A 20,320-nucleotide genomic window follows, 5' to 3' on the forward strand; every position below is an offset into this window, starting at 1 on the left:
TCAAGAAAACCATTGAAACGAACTGTCTCTGGGTAAAAACCTGGGGAAGATTTGACCTAATTATCCTCAAGATAAAACAAATCCACTAGAAGAGAATTGAAGTTTATACAAAAAGATTTAACCCTAAATCTATTGCTACCTGCAGTGGTAACTTGCTAACAAGACCATATGCAAGCTCCAAATCTACGGACTCCTCTCTTGGATTTGCAAAACACAAATTTCAACATTTGTGACTTTGAGATCCCACTCAAAGGTTTCAAATCATGGCTTGTTGATTTTGCAACAACTAGATTCTAGACACTTGTAGAGTTAGAAGGTACAAAATCTCTCAGATCTCATAGAAGTAACTCACAAGTCTTCCAAGAATCTTCAAAACGTAGATAGGGTTTTCCTTTTTTACATAGGAGTATTTGACTAAAACCCTAAACATTTTCGTAGGCTTGGGCTTGATTTAAATTCTATAGAAATTACTTTTTTTGTGATATTTAATCGATCGAGCTTCACAGAATTTCAATTATTTTTCCTGCAGCTTGTATATTCTTGAGTCTTGACTTGAACCACTTTGAGCATTGTCTAATACCTATCCTAGACATGTTTTTGTTCTTGGTTTGCCAACATATATACAAATCGAGACTCTAAACATTTAATCCTATATCTTTAGAACCTAACTGATGCAAATCACGTTATGAAGAACAAAGAGTTTTTATTGTTTTCCTTTTCCTATTTGAATTAGGATTTATTTACTCCAGTACTTTGAATTAAAATCCTTTTCCTAGTTGAATTGGGATTTTAATTGTTTTTCTTGTCCTAGTTAAATTGTTTTTCTTTTCTCAAGTAGAAGTAGGTTTATTATTTCTTTTCCTAAAAGGAATAGGAGAAATTCTATTCCTATAAATACTCTTTATAGAGAGGTTATTTATGTTATGTGTGTTTTTGAATAATAGTTTGCTAGAGAGGTTTTCTCTATTATTTTTCCCATTAGCCTAGTGTTTTTGTAGAACTTAGGTTTAGTGGAAGAGTTATAGTATTTGTGTGTTATAGATTCTGCTTCTACATGCCTACGCTGCATCAGTTGGTATCAGAGCACAGTTAGGTTCCTACCATGGCACAAGGATCACGTGGGGGAAGGCACGCTACTGTAGATGGTGAGTATGAATGCGATGAGATTGCACGCAATACACAACTAAAGGCACGCTTTCAGCGGATGGAAGAGCAGTTTGAAGCGCTAACAAAGTAGCTTGCTGCCTTAGCCATTGTTAACCAGCCTCGAAATCGTAGTCCAACTCTACGTTTTGTGGAGGAAGATGAGGTAGATTATAATGTTGAGGATGTGATGGAAAATCCGTTTGCTGGACATAGAAGGAGGAGGGAGAAACCCTTGGTTTCGTACAATTCAAATAGATGGAAATCTAGGTTCAAATTAGATATTCCAGAGTTCAAAGGTTGTTTACAACCTAAAGAATTCCTAGATTGGGTTGCTACGGTTAAAGAAATTTTGAAGTTTAAAGAGGTGCCGCAAGAGAAAAGAGTTTCTTTGGTGGTGACCAAATTTAGAGGACGTGCTGCTGCATGGTGGCAACAATTAAAGCAAAGCCATATTTGCCAAGGTAAATCTAAAATCAATACTTGGGGAAATTTTTTGAAATATATGCATGCTGCATTCTTACACCATAATTATATGCGTAGATTATATCAACAACTACACAATCTTAGGCAAGGTACACAATCTATAGATGAGTATACTCGAGAGTTTTATCAACTTGTAGCTAGAGTTGACCTTGTAGATTTGGAAGGTCAATTAGTTTCATGTTATATTGGAGGCATGAGGCAACAATTTCAAGATACTTTGAATTTATTTTGACCCAATTTCTGTATCCGAAGCCCATCAGAGAGCTTTGCATTTAGAGAAGACGATGAATAGGAGGACTAACATGGTTTCAAATAGTAGTGGCGACCGACTACCACCAGTGGCTCCTCCTTATGGTGCAACTACACAATCTACACAAGGTAAAGGCCGAGTTAATCAAGCTAATCCACAACCCAACCGCACTACAGCTAGTAGTTCTAGCCCTCAATGTTTCAAGTGTGGTGAGGCAGGGCATAGAATGGCTGATTGCAAGAAGGGTGGCCGGTATGGTAAGGGTTTATTTATTGAGAGTGAAGAATGTTCAAATGATCATTTAAATACCTTTGAGCAAGAAGTTATTTATGAATAAACAAATCTACTTACTCCATATCTGAATGATGAATAGAAATAATTGCGAAGCTAGAAATTTTTTCAACTAAATATAACAAAATTCTTAGAGTAACACTATGAATTTAGCTAGAAAGAGGATCTCATCAAAAAAAAAAAAAAAAAAAAAAAAAAAAAAAAAAAAAAAAAGAAGCCAAAATGAAAAGAGTAGCACAAATTCAAACGTATAATACATTTAAACATAAAAGAATCAATCAATGGCACAAACCCACAAGCCACTCACACAGCAGCACAAATCCTAGCCTTTCATTCAGCGGCAATCCACAAAGCAGTACAAATCAAAACCACTAACTACTATTGTTGTAAACTCAAACATGTAGAGTACAACAAATAGAGATAGAGAGGGAGACATAGGTTTGGTTTGGCTATAAGCGTGTTTTTTTTCGAAATGTGGCTATAGGAGCTATTTTAGCCATGTTTTTAAAACGCAGCTATAGGGTTTACATAGGCCGCGTTTAACAAGCGTGGCTATAGGTCCTCAACCTACAGCTGTGTTTTAAAAACGCGGCTATAGACTCTCATAATTTTTTTTTAAAAATTGGCTATAGTAGCATTTCAAAATGCCACTATAGCCAAAAACCACCAATAGAAAAAACTTTGATTACCAAAAATTAATTTTTGGTAATCAAAAGTTTTTTTTTTTATTTTGTAAAATTGAAATTTTATTTTTTAAAATTTGAAATCATTAATATTAATGCTTTCAAGTTTTAAAAATTAAAATTTCAATTTTAATTAAATTAAGAAATTCAAAACAAAAATACAAACCCATTAAATTCAAATTCAAACACAAATTCAAAATCAAACACAACATGCTCACATTACAAACACAACATACTCCAAAATACAAGAACATAAACTAAACATCTCCTTCAACGAAACCAACCCAAATTAAACACACAATCTCTTCAAGGAAAACAAAAGTACAAGCTCAGAAACACAATCACCACGTGGACTTTGTGCCTTGAGTAGCATTGCTCAGGGCACAGAGTCCTTATGGTGATTGGCGGCATGATTGGGACTGATGTGCATTGCAACTATAACAGACATCTAGATTTTTACTTTTCCTTTTATTTTATTTTTTCTTTTATATTGAGTATTAGAGATTAGTAATTGAAGACCATTTTTTTGTTCATTAAGGCCTTGTTATTTTGTTTTTTTTTTTTTTTGGGGTTTGTCGTATTTGTACCAATTTAATTTTTTTGAGGGTATCTTTAGACTAGTTCAGAAGTTTTAGGGATCAATTATGAAAAATTGAAGGTTTTTTTTTTTTTTTTTGGTGATAGAATCATAGAACTAAGATTTAAATTTTGAGAAAGCCAAATTTCAGGGGGGACGGGGGCAGTCAGTAAATTTTTTTTTTTTTTTTTTTTTTTGGTTTAAATTGTAAATTTCTCCCACCCTCTAATGGAAAATTCAAAAAGTCAGCGGGGCCATGGCCTCACCTAGCTCCACCTTTGAACAGAAATAACTTGCATGGAAAAAGTGACAATTTTAGAAATGAAATTGTATCATATATGTGTGAAATAAAGAAATAAAATGCAAAAGGAAACCCTTAATGAACTTCTAGATGGTATGCCAGAATAATAATTGAAAACCTAATTTGATCGAAATGTCACTTGAAGGAATTCAATTGGATTAATACAAAAGATATTTTTGGCTTTTCATATATTCCATGTGATGCAAGAGGAATATAAAAGCATGCTAAAATTCTAATAATCAATGCTTGAGCATTTTAAAGATGCAAATATACATTCTCTCATAGTGTAAGGCAAGATAATGCAGTTGCACATGCCTTATCCCAGAAAGCAAAACTTTCTTTTCCTTTATTAGTCTAGATGGAGTCTATTCCACCAAATGTTGATTTATTATAGTTGCTGATTTTCTAGCTCCTTATTAATATTCAAGTTCAGTATTTTTTCTTTAAAAAAAAGAAAAATTTTTTAGAAAAAAAGGAAAAAGAAAAAGATGCAAATATTCAACCTTAGACTAGACATGAATTCTAGATGGCTAGTGAATTAACGTGGAGAATTTTTTTTTCTTCTTTATAATTTATATGACGCAAAAAAATAATAATAAAAATAAATAAAAAATAAGAGTTGAATTTTGAAGATGCATAAACACATAATGAGATGGATTTCACCCCAGATTTAACATACATCAACGAATAAAATTGAAACCATAAATCTACATGAAAGAAATTCCAAGTGGATATATATTCAAGAAGCATGAGTCAAATCGTGCAATACAGATGCATCCAAGACTCCGCTGTCTTTTCCCTTTTCCTCTTGTTGCCTTTTATTTAAGCCTTTATGTTTTTGTTTTTTTTCTAATGATTAGATCGAGTTGCTATTTCTTTAAGCCAATCCAATAAGCCTGATTGCCAAAAGCTCTAAACGCCACAAATTTTTATAGATAGGTTACCATATCGGTAATAAATACTCATAATAAACTATCGTGTAACAATTTAAAATTTAAAAACTTGTAGAAGGAAATTCTAAAAATTTATTTTTTTTCTATAATTTAATATATTCAAGTTTATTTTTGTTAATTTTTTTTAATTTTTAATTTCTTAATGATCTTCTAAAAAAAATTCGTAGAGCCGTCACTGCCTAATTTAGGTCAAATCAGGTTTGGGTCAAAAAAAAAAAAAAAAAAAAAAGGTTAATGAGTTCTAGTTGTAGACCCAAGTGAGCTGTAACTTGTAGAATTATTAGTAAGGGTGTTCGTAGTGCAGTTTTGGGCTATTTTTAGCACTGCAATTTACGGTGCGGTTTAGCTAAAATCATAATTGCATTACATCTTGTTTTTGCAGTCACATGTGCAGTGCAGTGCGGTGTGGTGCAGTTTAGAGTTTAGCCAAAATCATAACCGCACTGCCTCTCATTTTTGCGGTCACATATGTGATACTATGTATAAGATGCGGTTTAAAGTCGGTATATTTTTCAAATTTTGGGTTTTTCCTACTCAACCCAAAACTAATTTTTCCCTATTTTTTGGGCCAAGTTTTAAATTATTGAGCTAGATTTTCTTTATTTTGGGTTGGCTTTTCTAGTCAACACTTGCTAGGGCTATTAAACTTTTTTTTTTTTTTTTTGGGATGAAAACTAGGGTTATTAAACTATTAATAATATATTTAATATTAAAAATAAATAAAAATATTAATATATAGAAAGGGTGCGGTGCGGTGCGGTTTGTGCGGTTTTCTTATTATAAAACCACAGATTGCACTGGACCATGTGATGTGGTGCGATGCAGTGTACTATTACTTGCAGTGTAGTACAATTATGCCATTTTGCATGCGATTTTTACGGTTTGTGCGGTTAATGCGGTTTGGTAAATACCCCTAATTATTAGTTTTTGATACCAAATTGTCATAGAAAAGATGATCGTAATGGACAAGATTTTACAACGGTCCACATAAAAGATATTCCACTTCTTCTATTTTTGGGTCCATGTAAAGGAAGATTCTAAGGTAAGGCTTTAATATCAAATTTTTTTTTTTGGGGTAAACATGTAAGACTTTAATATCAACCACTCATACATTAATTTAGTGCAAAAAAAAGTGATTGTACATGCGTTAAAGTTATTACCCTATATATAGACCTTTCTATGAGCATTGTTTCCAAGTCCAATAGCCCATCACTACCATAACCACGAAGATGAGTTTCTCCCATCTGATTTCCCACTGTGAACTGCTTTGGTTGCTATTGTTTCTGCTTCCTTTTGTCAATGCAGTGTCCAAATCTGAAAACTACCAAACATATATCATCCACATGGACCATACTCACAAACCTGAATCTTTCTTAACCCATGAGTCATGGCATCGTTCCATCCTAAAATCATTGTCATCATCTCCTGCTGATGACAAAGAACTATTGTTGTACTCATACAACCATGTCATGCACGGCTTTAGCGCTAGACTCACACCCTCTCAGCTATCCGAGATTGAGAAATCTCCATCTCACCTTGCCACTTACTCAGAGTCCTTTGTTAAGCCAATGACAACCTACTCCCCTAAGTTTCTTGGGCTACAAGAAAACTTTGGCATATGGCCTGCTGCCTCATATGGAGAAGATGTGATCGTAGGTGTGGTTGATTCAGGAGTTTGGCCAGAGAGTGAGAGTTTTGATGACGAGGGTATGCCACCTGTGCCAAAAAAATGGAAGGGCAAGTGTGAGAATGGCACGGCTTTTAGCCCTTCATACTGCAACAAGAAACTCATTGGGGCTCGATTCTATTACAAAGGAATCCAAGCTCAAGGTTTTAACGCGTCTGAGGAAGATGAATTTCTTTCTCCAAGAGACTTCTATGGTCATGGTACGCACGCAGCATCCACAGCAGTTGGTAATCATGTTCCTGGAGTAAGTTACTTTGGATATGCAAGAGGCACGGCCATTGGGGTGGCTCCTCGTGCACGTCTTGCCGTCTACAAAGTCGTCTGGGGCGACGGAAGTGGTGTAGCGAGTGATGTTCTTGCTGGCATGGAACAAGCAATTCGGGTTGATATAATGTCTTTATCTCTTGGCCTTAATATGACATCTTATTTCAATAATCATATGGCCTTGGGTTCTCTTTCAGCAATTGAGAGAGGGATTTTTGTTGTCTGTGCTGCTAGCAATGATTATGATTTTAAGACAGTAGACAATGTAGCACCTTGGATCACAACTGTTGGGGCTGGTACACTTGGTCGAGAGTTTTATGCAAAAATGACTCTAGAAAATGGAGTTTCCATTGAAGGTACTTCATACTTTCCAGAGAGTGTTTTCATTACTGATTTGCCATTGTACTATGGCAAAGACAACGTGAGCAAAGCACTTTGCAAGGACAAAACATTGGATAGAAAGGAGGTTGCAGGAAAGGTAGTCATCTGTGATAGCTCAAGTTCAAATAGTTATCAACAAATTAAGGAGGTCGAGGGGGCAGGTGCTTATGCGGCAATCTTCTTGATAGATGTTTCCTTACCATTATCGTATGAAGAGTACAGCATTCCGAGCCTTATTCCGAGCCTTATTTTGCCAACTGGGTCAGAAACTTTGGTTAAAGAGTATGTGACGAGGGTGAAAAACCCAAAAGTGAAAGACATGAGGTTTGTGTTAACGAGGTCGGGTACAAAGCCTTCCCCTCAAGTGGCCAGATTCTCTTCGAAAGGTCCGAATCCTGTAACTCCAGGAGTTTTAAAGCCAGATATTATTGCTCCAGGAGTTGATGTTTTAGCCGCATATGTACCCCAGCAGCACATCAAAGTCGGAAACTATGATTTGGTTACAGATTATAAACTCATGTCGGGCACATCAATGGCAACACCACATGTTGCTGGGGTTGGAGCTTTACTGAAAGCAATCCACCCCAAGTGGAGCCCAGCAGCTATCCGATCGGCTATGATGACCACGGCCTATGCCATGGACAATACTGGCACAATTATTAAAAGCGAATTCACAAATGATTTTGGCTCACCTCTGGAATTTGGGGCAGGCCACATCAATCCGAATAAAGCGATGGATCCAGGACTCATCTATGACATGGGTTTCCATGATTATATTGAGTTTCTGTGTGGCGTGGAACACACTAAGAAGCAAATGCGTGCTCTCATTAGACGAACTCAATGGAGTTGCAGCAACAAATCTATTCATGATCTAAACTATCCCTCTTTCACGGCCGCACTCACAACCAAAACCATATATCCAGTGGCAATGAACTTTAGCAGGGTTGTGACAAATGTTGCAAATGATAAAGCTGTTTACCGGGCACATTTGGAGAACATTCCCACCGGATTGAAAATAAGTGTGAAACCAAGGACTCTTACATTCACCCGCAAATATCAGACTCGAAGTTTTGTTGTGAACATTGAGCTTGATAGAGAATTTTCAAAGGTAATTTATGGTTTTCTCAAATGGATAGATCAAGATGGCCACATAGTATCAAGTCCTATAGTGGCTATCAATTTCTAGTTGACAATATTGGCATGTTTCCATGCTAAATACTATGATCAATTGCTGAGGGTGTCTAGGCTATATTCCTTCTCAGTTCAAATAAAGGGTTTGTTGATCAAGCAAATCTCAAAAGACTGTTGTGCTATAACTATATGTTGGCTATGTGATGTAGGATTGAAGTTGTCATATATGGTAGTTTTTATATGTACCAATAAATTCAGTGGTCCTAATTTACTGTTAGGACCTGTGAAAAGAGTCTAGCATGTAATATACTTTTGCAGTAGCAAGAGATGGTGTTGTTTTTGAGTTCAACCTCTGCAGTTGAATAGCCAATTTTAATCTATTTAAAAGTTGCTATATATATATATATATATATATATATTAAGAATCCAGTTTAAAATTTTGATTAGATCAACTAAAATACATTACGAAAAATACGATAGAAGCTACATCTTCAAGTGTGTCTTCTAACCATACTTGAGGCTGGTCTTGAAACTATTGCCTTCTACAAACTAGCAAGCGCATGAGCAACAATATTACCGTTGCGTGTAACATATCTGAAGATGTGATTGTAGGCATTATTGATACTGGATTTTGGCCAGAGAGTGAGAGTTGTAATGACGAGGGTTTGTCATCAGTGCCACAAAAATGGAAAGTAAAGTGTGAAAATGGCACAGCATTTAGCCCTTCAAATTGCAACAGGAAGCTCATTGGGGCTCAATCGTTTAGCAAAGGACTCCAAGCTGCAGGTATTAATATTTCCAAGGAACTAGAGATTTCAGTTCTCCAAGAGACTTCATGGGTCATGGTACACACACAGCATCCATAGCTGTGGGTAACTATGTACCTGGTGTAAGTCACTTTGGTTATGCAAGAGGCACAGCCAAAGGCGTGGCTCCTCGTGCACATCCTGCTATGTACAAGGTTGTTTGACAATGGATTTAGAATTTACCTTTGCAACTGATCTGCTCGCTGGCATGGAACAAGCAATTCTTGATGGGGTTGTTATCATGTCTTTGTCTATGGGCATTAATCAGACGTCTTATTTCACAGATGTCATTGCCATTGCTTCTCTTTCTGCAATTGAGAAAGGAATTCTTGTTGTCTGTGCTGGTTCCAATTACGTTAGTTTTTTCAAAAAAGTATACAATGGAGCACCTTGGATCACAACGGTAGGGGCTGGCACACTTGACTGGAGTTTCCAAGCAACAGTGTAGAAAGTGGGGTTTCCCTTGAAGGTACATCACACTTTCCTGTGAGTGTTTTCATTACTGATTTACCTTTGTACTATGGCAGAGGCAACTTGAGCAAAGTAGTGTGCAACCAGACAGCATTGGAAACGAAGTTGTAGGGAAGGTAGTTCTCTGTGATTATAACACCGAGATTTATGTTTGTGAGCAACTTAAGGAGGTCGAGAGAGTAGGTGCTTATGCAGCTATATTCTTGAGTTTAAATATATCCTATTCTTTAGATCTAGATGGATAATACATTCCAAGCCTCATTTTACCAGTTGCTTCAGAAAATTTGATTAAAGAGTATGTATAACAAGGGTGAGAAACCCAAAGGTGAAAAGCATGAAGTTTGTGTTGACAAGGCAGGGTACAGAGCCTGCACCTCAAGTGGCCTATTTCTCTGCAAAAGGACCAAACGCAATTAGTCCAGGAGTTCTAAAGCCGGATATTCTGGCTCTAGGAGTTGATGTGCTAGCTGCAGTTTCACCCATCATACCATACATGCAAGTCGAAAAATATTATTTGGCTTCAGATTATGCATTAATGTCAGGCACATCAATGGCGACACCACATGGTGCTGGCGTTGGAGTTTTACTGAAAGCACTCCACCCTGAGTGGAGTCTAGTAGCTATCCAATCAGCTATTATGACCACCGCCTATGCTAAAGACAATATTGGCACAATTTTGAAAGACCAAAGGACAGGTCTTTCTGCTACACCTCTACATTTTGGGGCTGGCTATATCAATCCAAACAAAGCCATGGATCCTGGACTCATCTATGACACAAGTTTTCAAGATTATATAGAGTTTCTGTGAGGCCTTGGGTACACTAAAGAGCAAATGAGTGTTATCATTAGAAGAATTACCTGGAGTAGCAGCCACAAATCTATAAATTATCTAAATTATCCCTCTTTCATTGCTGTACTCTCCAACGACACCAGATATCTAGTGGCACAGAACTTTAGTAGGGTTGTGACAAATATTGGTAATGATATTGCTGTTTACCAATCACATGTGGAGAATGTTCCAAATGGAATGAGAATCGGAGTTGTACCTGAGACTCTAACATTTACACACAAAAATCAGAAGCAAGGTTTTGTTGTGAGCATTGAGATTGATAGAGCATTTTCAATGGTAATCTATGGTTTTCTCAAATGGGTTGATAAACATAACCACATAGTATCAAGCCCCATAGTGACTATCAATTTCTAGCTAAAATTTTATATAAGGATTAAGTGTCTGATTGGCATTAAATTATAAGTCCAATTTTTGCTTTTTAATTTTTATGTGAATCTTTTTAAAATCTCTTCTTTTCTTCTTACTTTTTCTCACTTTAAGCCGCAAATCTATGACCACATTATTATTGTAGTTTTTTTTTTATATATATAAATATTTTTATTGAGAACATTATTAATATTGTAGTTGGGATATTTGAAAATGATACCAAGAATCTATTTGAGATCTGCTTATTTTGTTGAAACTGAAAACTTTTTGCTGAAAGTATTTTAAATAAAAGTAAAACTTAGCTGAAATAGTATAATAGGACTCATGAATAGTACTAAAAGTGCAATGAGACCCATAAATAATAGCAAAAATAAGCTGAATAGTAAAATAATTTGCATTTTTAATTTAAAGCTAAACAGCCACCAAGTCAAATAATAGTATCAAGTTATATTTAAAGTAGTTTACTATGTTATATTATATTACAAAAGCGTCATATACTTAACATGGGCAGCTTAGGGCCTAGGCCTAAGGATCCAAATAAAAAAGCCCTATAGTAAAAAATTTAAGGCCCAATCCAAATAAAAGAAGTCACATCTTGTGAGTTAATAATTGGTTAAAAAAAAAGGTCACATACCAATAAAAAAAAAAAAACCCATCCCAAATCTCAACAATGTTTTTTAGAGAAATAATTAGTGTTTACATTAAAATTGATAAAATGCTGGTTTAGATTGATTAAAATAACTGTATTATCCATCAATTGAATCTTGAGATGTTAGCAAAATTTAAATACAAAAACTTAAAATAATAATTTTGTATTTCAAGAAGAGAGAAACATTTAAATATTGTAATGAGATACAAAAATTCTAACTGAATATAAAAATGATCTAATTTAGAATTATCGCCCTTAAGCATCAAATTGTATTTTTGTTTGAATGTACTAATATTGTTTTACAAAACACTGTCTTAGGTTACATAAAGATCTCTTATTTGCGTGTAATATACAGAATATTCCTTCTTTACATGCTATTAGAGCAATGACATTGTTGTTCATATTAGCACTTTCACCCCATCCATATGTAGCCAATATCATATCTAAGCCCATTGAGTTTCTTTTTGAGCTTCCAAATCTCATAACTCGGAAAATCTTAAAACGAATTAGCCCAATTTCATTGAAAACACTTCCAATTAATGGGTCCTCCACATGCCCTCGCGTGCCTCTATAAGATTTATTACATCAATCCATGTGCTACATGTGTCACCTTGCACCAACATTACCCAATTATGTGTCACATGCCATAACTACAACCTGCCACCTCAGCACATATCCACCAGCCACCACTTTAACATGGCCACATCAATAGCCACATTAGCATTTTTCACAAATTGTGCCATATTTTTTATTTAAAAAAAATTAAAAAGAATCAACCACAGCATTTTCATGTCAGCATGTGTTATATCACTATTTTTTTTGTGCTAATTTTCAATTTTCTGTTTATTTTTACATTTGACGCTTCTAAATGCCACAAAACAATGTCATTATCAACCTATTCAAGTTGTTCCTAGACAGTTACACTTTAGTCATAGTTGATACATGGATGTAAAAAAGCCAACAAATTTGCACACTACAAAAAAAAGGTCCTCTAGCCGTGTTTTTAAAACGCGGCTTCAGTTTATCTTGGACCGCGTTTTTAAAATGCGGCCACAGTTAAGGAAAAGAAAAAAAAAGAAAAAAAAAGTTTGCCAAAAAATAAAATACGGAGGTCCTTAGGCCGCGTTTTTAGCTCAAAAAAACGTGGCCTAAGAACCCGTCTATGGCCTCGCTTAAAAAACGCGGCCTAAGAACCCGTTTATGGCCCCGTTTTTATGAAATGCGGCTTCAGTCTATCTTGGGCCGCGTTTTTTATAGCCACGGCTTAAAAAACGCGGCCCAAGGCCCCCGTGTTTTGTAGTGGCATCATGGCACAATTGAGCTGGAGGTTGCAGCGAAAAGTTGTTGATAAGATCATTGAGGAAAGCAATCAAGAATTCTAGCTTAGAAAAATCACATAACGAAAATTTCAATTTTGTTGATACATGATCTGATGTGTACGGCTGAAGTCGTAAGTTGCAATATATGTGTGATGTGTGAACTATATCTTTTAATTGCGGGATCTAGATTGATCCTAGTATCGATTCTATTTATTTGAAAGATAGTAAATTAAAAGTAATCCGAATTGTATTACAAAAATAGAATATCAAAGGGTGTGATCAATGTGAAGTGATGAAAGCTTGTACACGAATTGGCTATGTTTACGCATCGACGCCAATCTAAGGAGTATCATAGAAGAAAGTTAGCAAGGGAAAAAATCGTAGTACCTGCATACTGACTAGTGCTAAAACCATTGATTATGATGTGCACTCAAGTGGGAGATGCTAGTTTATAGTTTTGATGGATGATTACAGCATAATACGAGGTACTCTCACATATGCTAACAGCCCACTTAATGGATGGTATTGATTCACAATTAGCAAATCGTAAATGTATTACTATATTTGTAGAAGGGTTACTGTTTTTGGGATGTAGATATACCTATTACCAAGAGGTGTTTGAGTGTCTATTAATAGTAGGACTATCAATTGTTTTGGACACTAAATTTTTTCTACAGATACTGTTTTATGTTTGCGATCACCACCTAATATGGATAATTAAAACAGACCCTCTGCTTAATTTTTGTTATGACTTAGTATTGGATCCTTCTTATGGGAAAATTAGTGTTTATTTTAGGAGCATATACTCTCTCCTTCTTATATAAGAGTAGATTCCAAGGTAGGCGGGACCCAACTCTTTGTGAGATGGGGGTGGGGGAGTATTCTCCCGGGTACACAATAATCAAACTTTCTTATGGTTGCCTAATGTTTTAAGAAGATTGGTATAATTTTTTTTTTTTTAGTAAACAGTAATACTTATTAGAATACATATGAAAATAGTAATACTAGTGTTTTAAACCGGGTTTATAATACACTATATATATAACTAAAGTACAACTACAAAATGGTCAAACCTTTGTAGTTGTAAACTGGGATTATAAACAGTGAACACTTGATATACATAATCAATGTGGAATAAAATTCCTAATTTTTTTTTTTTTTAGTAAACAGTAATACTTATTAGAATGTACACGAAAATAGTAATACTAGTGTTTTAAACCGAGTTTATAATATATTATATAACCAAAGTACCACTACAAAATGATCTAACATTTGTAGTTGTACACTGTGGTTATAAACAGCGAATACTAGAAGATGATTTGATTTGACATGAAGAAGATGATTTGATAAAACTTTCTTAAGCTTTGTATGCTGCTATTTAACTCTTATATAACACTAGTCGCAGATCCACGTGATGCGTGGAATATACAACTATTTTGTAACGTAGTATAATGTATGATTTATTCTATAAAACGTATCAGACCTATTATTTTTAAAAATATTTTTCATCTCTCCATGTCTACAAATATATCATTCTATTATTTTGAGTTTTTATTTATTTATTTTTTTTGAAAAACTTAGGTGCATTCGATTGATATTATTCCATTATTGTTTTTGAGATAAAAGATAGAAATACTTTTTTTTTCAAGTGATTTGTATTATTCAAACTTTTGTACAGTGTGTTATGATTTTTTTTTTTTTCTATAACTAAAATTTTTAAGTTCCAAAATTAATTATTTGAATTTCTCATTCTTTTAAGAAGACTATTATGATAACCAAACATCATCACAAATTTATAATGGATATTATCAAATAATTTATAGAAACATTCAAATACATAATCATTTCAATTCTAAAATATCTAAAAATTAATTCAAACCAAAACTATAAGAGGGATAGAGAGTACGTGTGATAGATAACTCAAAAAACACACCACCAAACTGTATCATCCAAAAGTAAAGAAAAAATAAATAAATAATCATCAATCTAAATTAGAGTTGCAAGAAAAAAAAATAATAATAATAGAGAGAGAGAGAGAGAGAGAGAGAGAGAACAATCACCTTTTTTGGAAGAGAATGTAAGACAAATAACAAAATTATATAAAAGAAGATGAGTAGAAGAATATTCAAAAGAAAATGTATAGCTGTAAATACCAAATTATCTAAGTCATGCTATGTAATAAAATAATATTAAATCATTTTGTAGTTTCATAGGATAACATGTAACAAATAAAGAAAATAAAATTAAAAAGATAAAAAATTAAAATTAAAATATAACCAAATCATATCAACCTAAAGTAGAATTAAACATAAAAATTCATCAATCTAAAGAATTAAACATCCACCAAAAGAAAGAATATATATATATATATATATATATATAGAGAGAGAGAGAGAGAGAGAGAGAGAGAGAGAGAGAGAGTATTCACCTTCTTGTGCGAGCAAAATATGGATTGAATGGAAGAGAAAATAACAATTTTTTATGGTAAAAAAAATGAGGAGAAGAAAAGTCAAAATAAAATGAAGATGAATGGATAAAGAAATTGTAAGGTTAAGAAAATATTACGGTGAATGAACAACCAATAAACATATGCTTATGCTTGATGTTGAATATTTAGTGTAAATGTCTTTTTTATTTTTTTGCGGGGGGGAGGCCGGTTGGTTTTAATGGGCAGTTTGTAGATGCATAATTGAATTCAGCCTATAAGAGTATTTTTATTTATTAAAAAAATGGTGTTTTTGTTTTTGTTTGAGGTTTTGTTGTGTAATGGATGGTTATGGATGCAGAATCGTCCATGAACATATGCTTATGCTTGGTGTTCAATGTTATCCTATTAAATTCTAGGATGGTTAATTGTGAATTCAAATAGTTAGCTAGTTGAGTTCTAATGGAGTAAATGGGGAAGGTGAATGGGTTATGGTTAACTTAGTCATTATGGAGAGGATTCTACATAATTTATACAAAAAAAAAAAAAAAAAAATGTGGAATGTGAAAAATAAGAAAACATTCAATGGATAGTTGAGAGCAATTAGAAATTTATAGTGTTAAAAATAACATAGTTAATTGTAGGGGTGGCAATTGAATGGTTTGAACTTGAAAAGAGCTAATTGGGTTTAAAGGGGAAATGACAAGTTGAGAATTGGAAAATGGCTGAATTTAACTGTGAGTTGGATTTAATGAGTTAGAGAATGTCTAAAATTGCACTATTTATTTATATATTAATATTGTTTAAGAAAATGAAAAAGAAAAGAATACGACATGGCCGATAATATGGCTCAACTGAAGCATAGTAACAATAAATACTACGTTTCAACTTTTAAATATAGATATAGATATAGATGAGACAAAAATGTCACTTTCATAGGCTTATCCAATATAACTGAGCGAACGGTATTTCTCTTCTATGAAATAGTAATGCTTTTGGAATTTAGGTCGTCGGCGATTCTCTTATGTGTATTAGATCAAAGATAAAAGAAAGGAAACAATTACTTACAACACATTATCTTGTCTTAGTACCATCCTCATATATGGTCAGAGATTACATAACAAATGAGTGACATCCACAAAGACCTCAATGGCTACATCACACAAGCCTGTCTCTTTTGATTATGAGATGCATCAAGGTGCTAAAACCCAAATCATTCAAGCAAGTGCTACATACAAAAAGTTACAGAGTAGATATCTTAGCCTCATCGTCAAGAAAGGGAGATATTGGGCCTGTTTGGTAAGAGTATTTAAATATAGTTTTTTGTTTTGCAATCCATAAAATGGTTGATCTCCTACTTGAATTTATTCTTTAGCTAATATTTTCTAAATGCAATTTTCAAAAAACTGTATCCTATTTTTCTAGTTTAGAATAGGATTTTGAAAATAGTTAAGGAGTTGTTTTTAGGATACAAAAAATGTTTTTAATGATATAGTTATAAATAAATTGAAAACAGTGTACCTCACATATTTGTCTCAACTCTTTTATCTCTTAAATTAAGAAGTTTATCTTTATCACAAAAAAGAATTCCCACCCTTCAAATTTGAAACTCATTATTGTAAAAAAATATATATTTTAAAGAAAAGTAAATGATGAGTTCTATTCCCTTATTATTATCCACACCAAAAAAAAAAAAAGTAATTTACAGATTCTACACGTTACTTTTTGTAATTTTTTTTTTAAAAAATCTCAAAAATAGAAATGATTTCCCAAACAATTATTTTTTGTTTTTAGTATTTTGAAAATTGTTCATAAAAGTGGAAGCCAAACAAGTAAAATATAAAAATTATCATCTGAAAACTAGTTTCAAGTTTAATTTTTTGAAAATTATTTTTCTATTGTTTTGAAAACAAAAACAAAAATCACCCTACCAATCAAACCCATATATAGAGAGAGTTTTGTCCATTGGCATAGGAAATGGGGGATTAAGGGGGCCATTATCATGGCGCTAAATCCCAAATCATTCGATCAAGAGATACATACAAAGAGTTCTCAAAATCAGTATCGCTTGCCTTTGCAATTTATAGCCTTTAGTTATTTGGATTAATCAAAATCGTAATATCGTATGGGTTTGTGGTTTGATTGTCTGTAAAAGGTTGGCAAATCAAATCAGTGCCTAGATTTGCTTTGAATGCCTGCAAAAAGATTAGAGAGCAGCATGTGTGGGTACTGGGTACCTCCTTCATTATTCCCTTTTTTGCATCAGATTTTGTGGCATCCAAACCCATCAAAGATACAAACTTTCCTTCATTTTCAGCAAGCAAACGAAAAGAAGGAACAAAACACAAAAAATGAAAAAAGACAAAAAGAAAAGATGACTCGAATCAATTGTCAATTAACGAAATTAATGCATTACAAGCAGAACAATCAAATTGAGGGGGAAAAAAAAAAAAAAAAAAACCTTTTCGTCTTCCTCTTCCTGTTCTTCATCAACATCAACGCCAACGCTTGTGCTAGTTCATCTTCTTTTTCTAAACTCTACTCTTCTCATTTTGTTACTTCTAGATCTATTCTTCCTGAAATGTCTTGGTCACAAAATCACAATTCACGAAGCTTAAAAGATAAATTTAACATACTCTCGTCTAAACTTAACCATAGTTTAGACAGAATCCTCCGTTAACTCATAGTAGCATTAGTCAGTAATTTTTTTTTTTTTTTTTGTTTTTTGTTTTTTTTTGTTTTCTGGAGAATTAGTCAGTATTTTTTTAAATGGTGTGGCACATCCTAACTTATCATTTATTTCAAATCAATCCTGACCATGAATGGACAAGGGAAATGGAGAGGATCCAAATCCTAGTTTCGTATACGCTGGTTTGGCATTATCTTGCTACTGCCCATGACCAATGAAAGCTGACCTCTACCGAGTCAATCGAACAGTCAGACGAGGCTGTTGACAATGAGTAAGGCGGTGGTCGGTAGAGGCTTGGGTTTTCTACGCTTCTACACCAGCCGGTTCAAAAAATTGTTCTGCTTTTTTTTATTCCAACAAGGAATCGAACTGGACGATCTATTTTATAGATTATATATATTCTCAACCCAGATCGGAGCTAACTCAGTTGAAAAGTTAAGATTCGATGAGAGTTTGATCTAGTTAGATTTTATGAAAACATGAAAAAGAGAATATAGGAGGGAGAACACAAGGTTTGCGTTGTAAGGTCTAACGGTCTAGTCCAGAGTGAAAAGCTCTATAGTAATAAGGTCCAATCCAAATAAAAAAAGCCCTATAGTAATTACTTTAAGGCCCAAACCAAATTTTTTTTAAAAAAAAAAAAAAAACCCATCTTGTGAGTTAATAATTGATTAAAAAAAACAAAAGTTCACATACCAATAAAAATAAATAAATAAATAAAAAAAGACCCCATCCCGATAATTTTTTGAGATAAATAATTATTATTTTTAACTTAAAGTTGATAAAATGCTGGTTTAGATTAATTAAAATAACCATATTATCCGATTATATATCAACTGAATATTGAGATGTTAGCAAAATTTAAATACAAAAACTTAAAATAATAATTTTGTATCTTAAGAAGAGAGAAACATTTAAATATTGTAATGTAATACAAAATTTTTTACTGAATATAAAAAATATCTCATTTAGAATTATTATTCTTAAGCCGCAAACAGTATTTTTGTTTGAATGTACTAGTATTGTTGTATAAACCACTTCTCCTAGGTTACATAAAGGCCTCTTATTTGTGTGTAATATACAGAATATTTAGTCCTTACATGCTATTATTAGAACAATGGTTATAGCCTCCCTGAGCATATGTTTTAGTTTTTTTTTCTTTCTTTTTTCCAGAGTCCCCACTAGCAATGTTGTTCATATTAGTACTTTTCACCCATCCATATGTAGCCAATATCATATCTAAGCCCATTGAGTTTCTTTTTGAACTTCCAAATCTCATAACTGGGAAAATCTTAAAACGCATCAGCCCAATACCATTGAAAGCACTTCAAATGGGCCCTCCACAACCTCACCTGCCTCTATTAGATTTATTTGCATCATGGCGCAATTGAGCTGGTGGTTGCAGTGAAAAGTTGTTGATAAGATCATTGTGGAAAGCCATCAAGAAATCTAGCTTAGAGAAATCACATAACGAAAATTTCAGTTTCTGTTGATATATGATTTGATGTGTATGGTTGAAGTCGTAACGTAAGTTGCAATATATGCGTGGGCTATATCTTTAAACTGCGGGACTTGGAGTGATCCTATAGTATGAATTCTATCTACTTGAAAGATAGGGAATTAGAAGTCATCCGAAGTGTACTATAAAAATAGTGTGTGTCAAAGAGCATGCATGTACTACGATGTGCACAAATTGGCCATGTTTACACACTGACACCAATCTATGGGAAGTATTATGGATGAAAGTTAGCATGGGAAATAACCATAGTACCATGATGCATACTAACTAGACCTAAAACCATTGATTATGGTGTAAACTCAAGTGGGAGGTGTTAGTTTATAGTTGTGACGGGTGATTACAGCATAATATATATGTTGTACCCTCATGTATACTAACGCCCACATAATGGATGATATATATTGATTCGCATATTCACAAATTGCAAATTTATTACTATTTTTGTAGAATTGTTAGTGTATTTTGGATATAACATATAAGTCACATCTGTTCATGGGAAGATATGCCTATTTGTTCGTGTCTATAAATAGTAAGACTCTCATTTGTTTTGGATATTACTAAATTTTCTCTACAGATATTATTGTTTCATGTTTGCGATCAACACCCTCGCTAATATGTATATAATCCAATAAAACTGAGTAAATGGTATTTCTCTTTTGTACAAAAGTAAAGCTTTTGGAATTTAGGTCATTAGTGATTTTGTTATATGTGTACTTGCCTAATTACATGCATTTTGTGTGTGCAATGAGGGTTTTTTTTTTTTTTTTTTTTTTTGGGTCTAGAGTCATAATTTTCCTTTTTTTATAAAATTTTTGGATAGCTTTATTTTGAAGACATGAATTGGTAGAAAAATGTAATATTTTGCAGGCATTTTAAGTATAGTTGAACAGAGACCGAACCAGGATTCTGAAATGAGGGGGGCCAAAATATAAAATAATAAATAATAAATAATAAAAATTGGTATAGACCAAACTTAACACAAGCTTGTTCAATTGCATTGTGTTAATTAACATCATAATATATTCGTGGTAATTCCGGATTATTCTATAATGAACTATTACCAATTTTATATATGGTGA

General features: G+C 33.4%; 3 protein-coding genes and 1 pseudogene across 4 annotated transcripts in view; all 4 read left to right on the forward strand.

Moving 5' to 3' along the window:
* The window catches only part of LOC126723561 (subtilisin-like protease SBT1.8), a 90,777-nt gene that overhangs the window by 28,639 nt on the left and 41,818 nt on the right, over positions 1-20,320 (forward strand). The gene's annotated exons all lie outside the window — the stretch shown is intronic.
* Positions 5,887-8,496, forward strand: LOC126723562 (subtilisin-like protease SBT1.7). Its single transcript, XM_050427121.1, has one exon. It carries the CDS (start codon positions 5,914-5,916, stop codon positions 8,200-8,202), a length of 2,289 nt encoding a protein of 762 aa, XP_050283078.1. The 5' UTR covers positions 5,887-5,913; the 3' UTR covers positions 8,203-8,496.
* LOC126722513 (subtilisin-like protease SBT3) overlaps positions 8,708-20,320 on the forward strand; it is a 55,597-nt pseudogene continuing 43,984 nt past the window's right edge.
* On the forward strand, positions 9,399-10,438 carry LOC126723565 (subtilisin-like protease SBT1.5). The gene has a single exon (XM_050427124.1). The coding sequence runs from the start codon at positions 9,759-9,761 to the stop codon at positions 10,230-10,232; it is 474 nt and encodes a 157-aa protein (XP_050283081.1). The 5' UTR covers positions 9,399-9,758; the 3' UTR covers positions 10,233-10,438.

This window comes from Quercus robur, chromosome 4 (assembly GCF_932294415.1).
Source record: "Quercus robur chromosome 4, dhQueRobu3.1, whole genome shotgun sequence".
Taxonomy (NCBI): Eukaryota; Viridiplantae; Streptophyta; class Magnoliopsida; order Fagales; family Fagaceae; genus Quercus; species Quercus robur.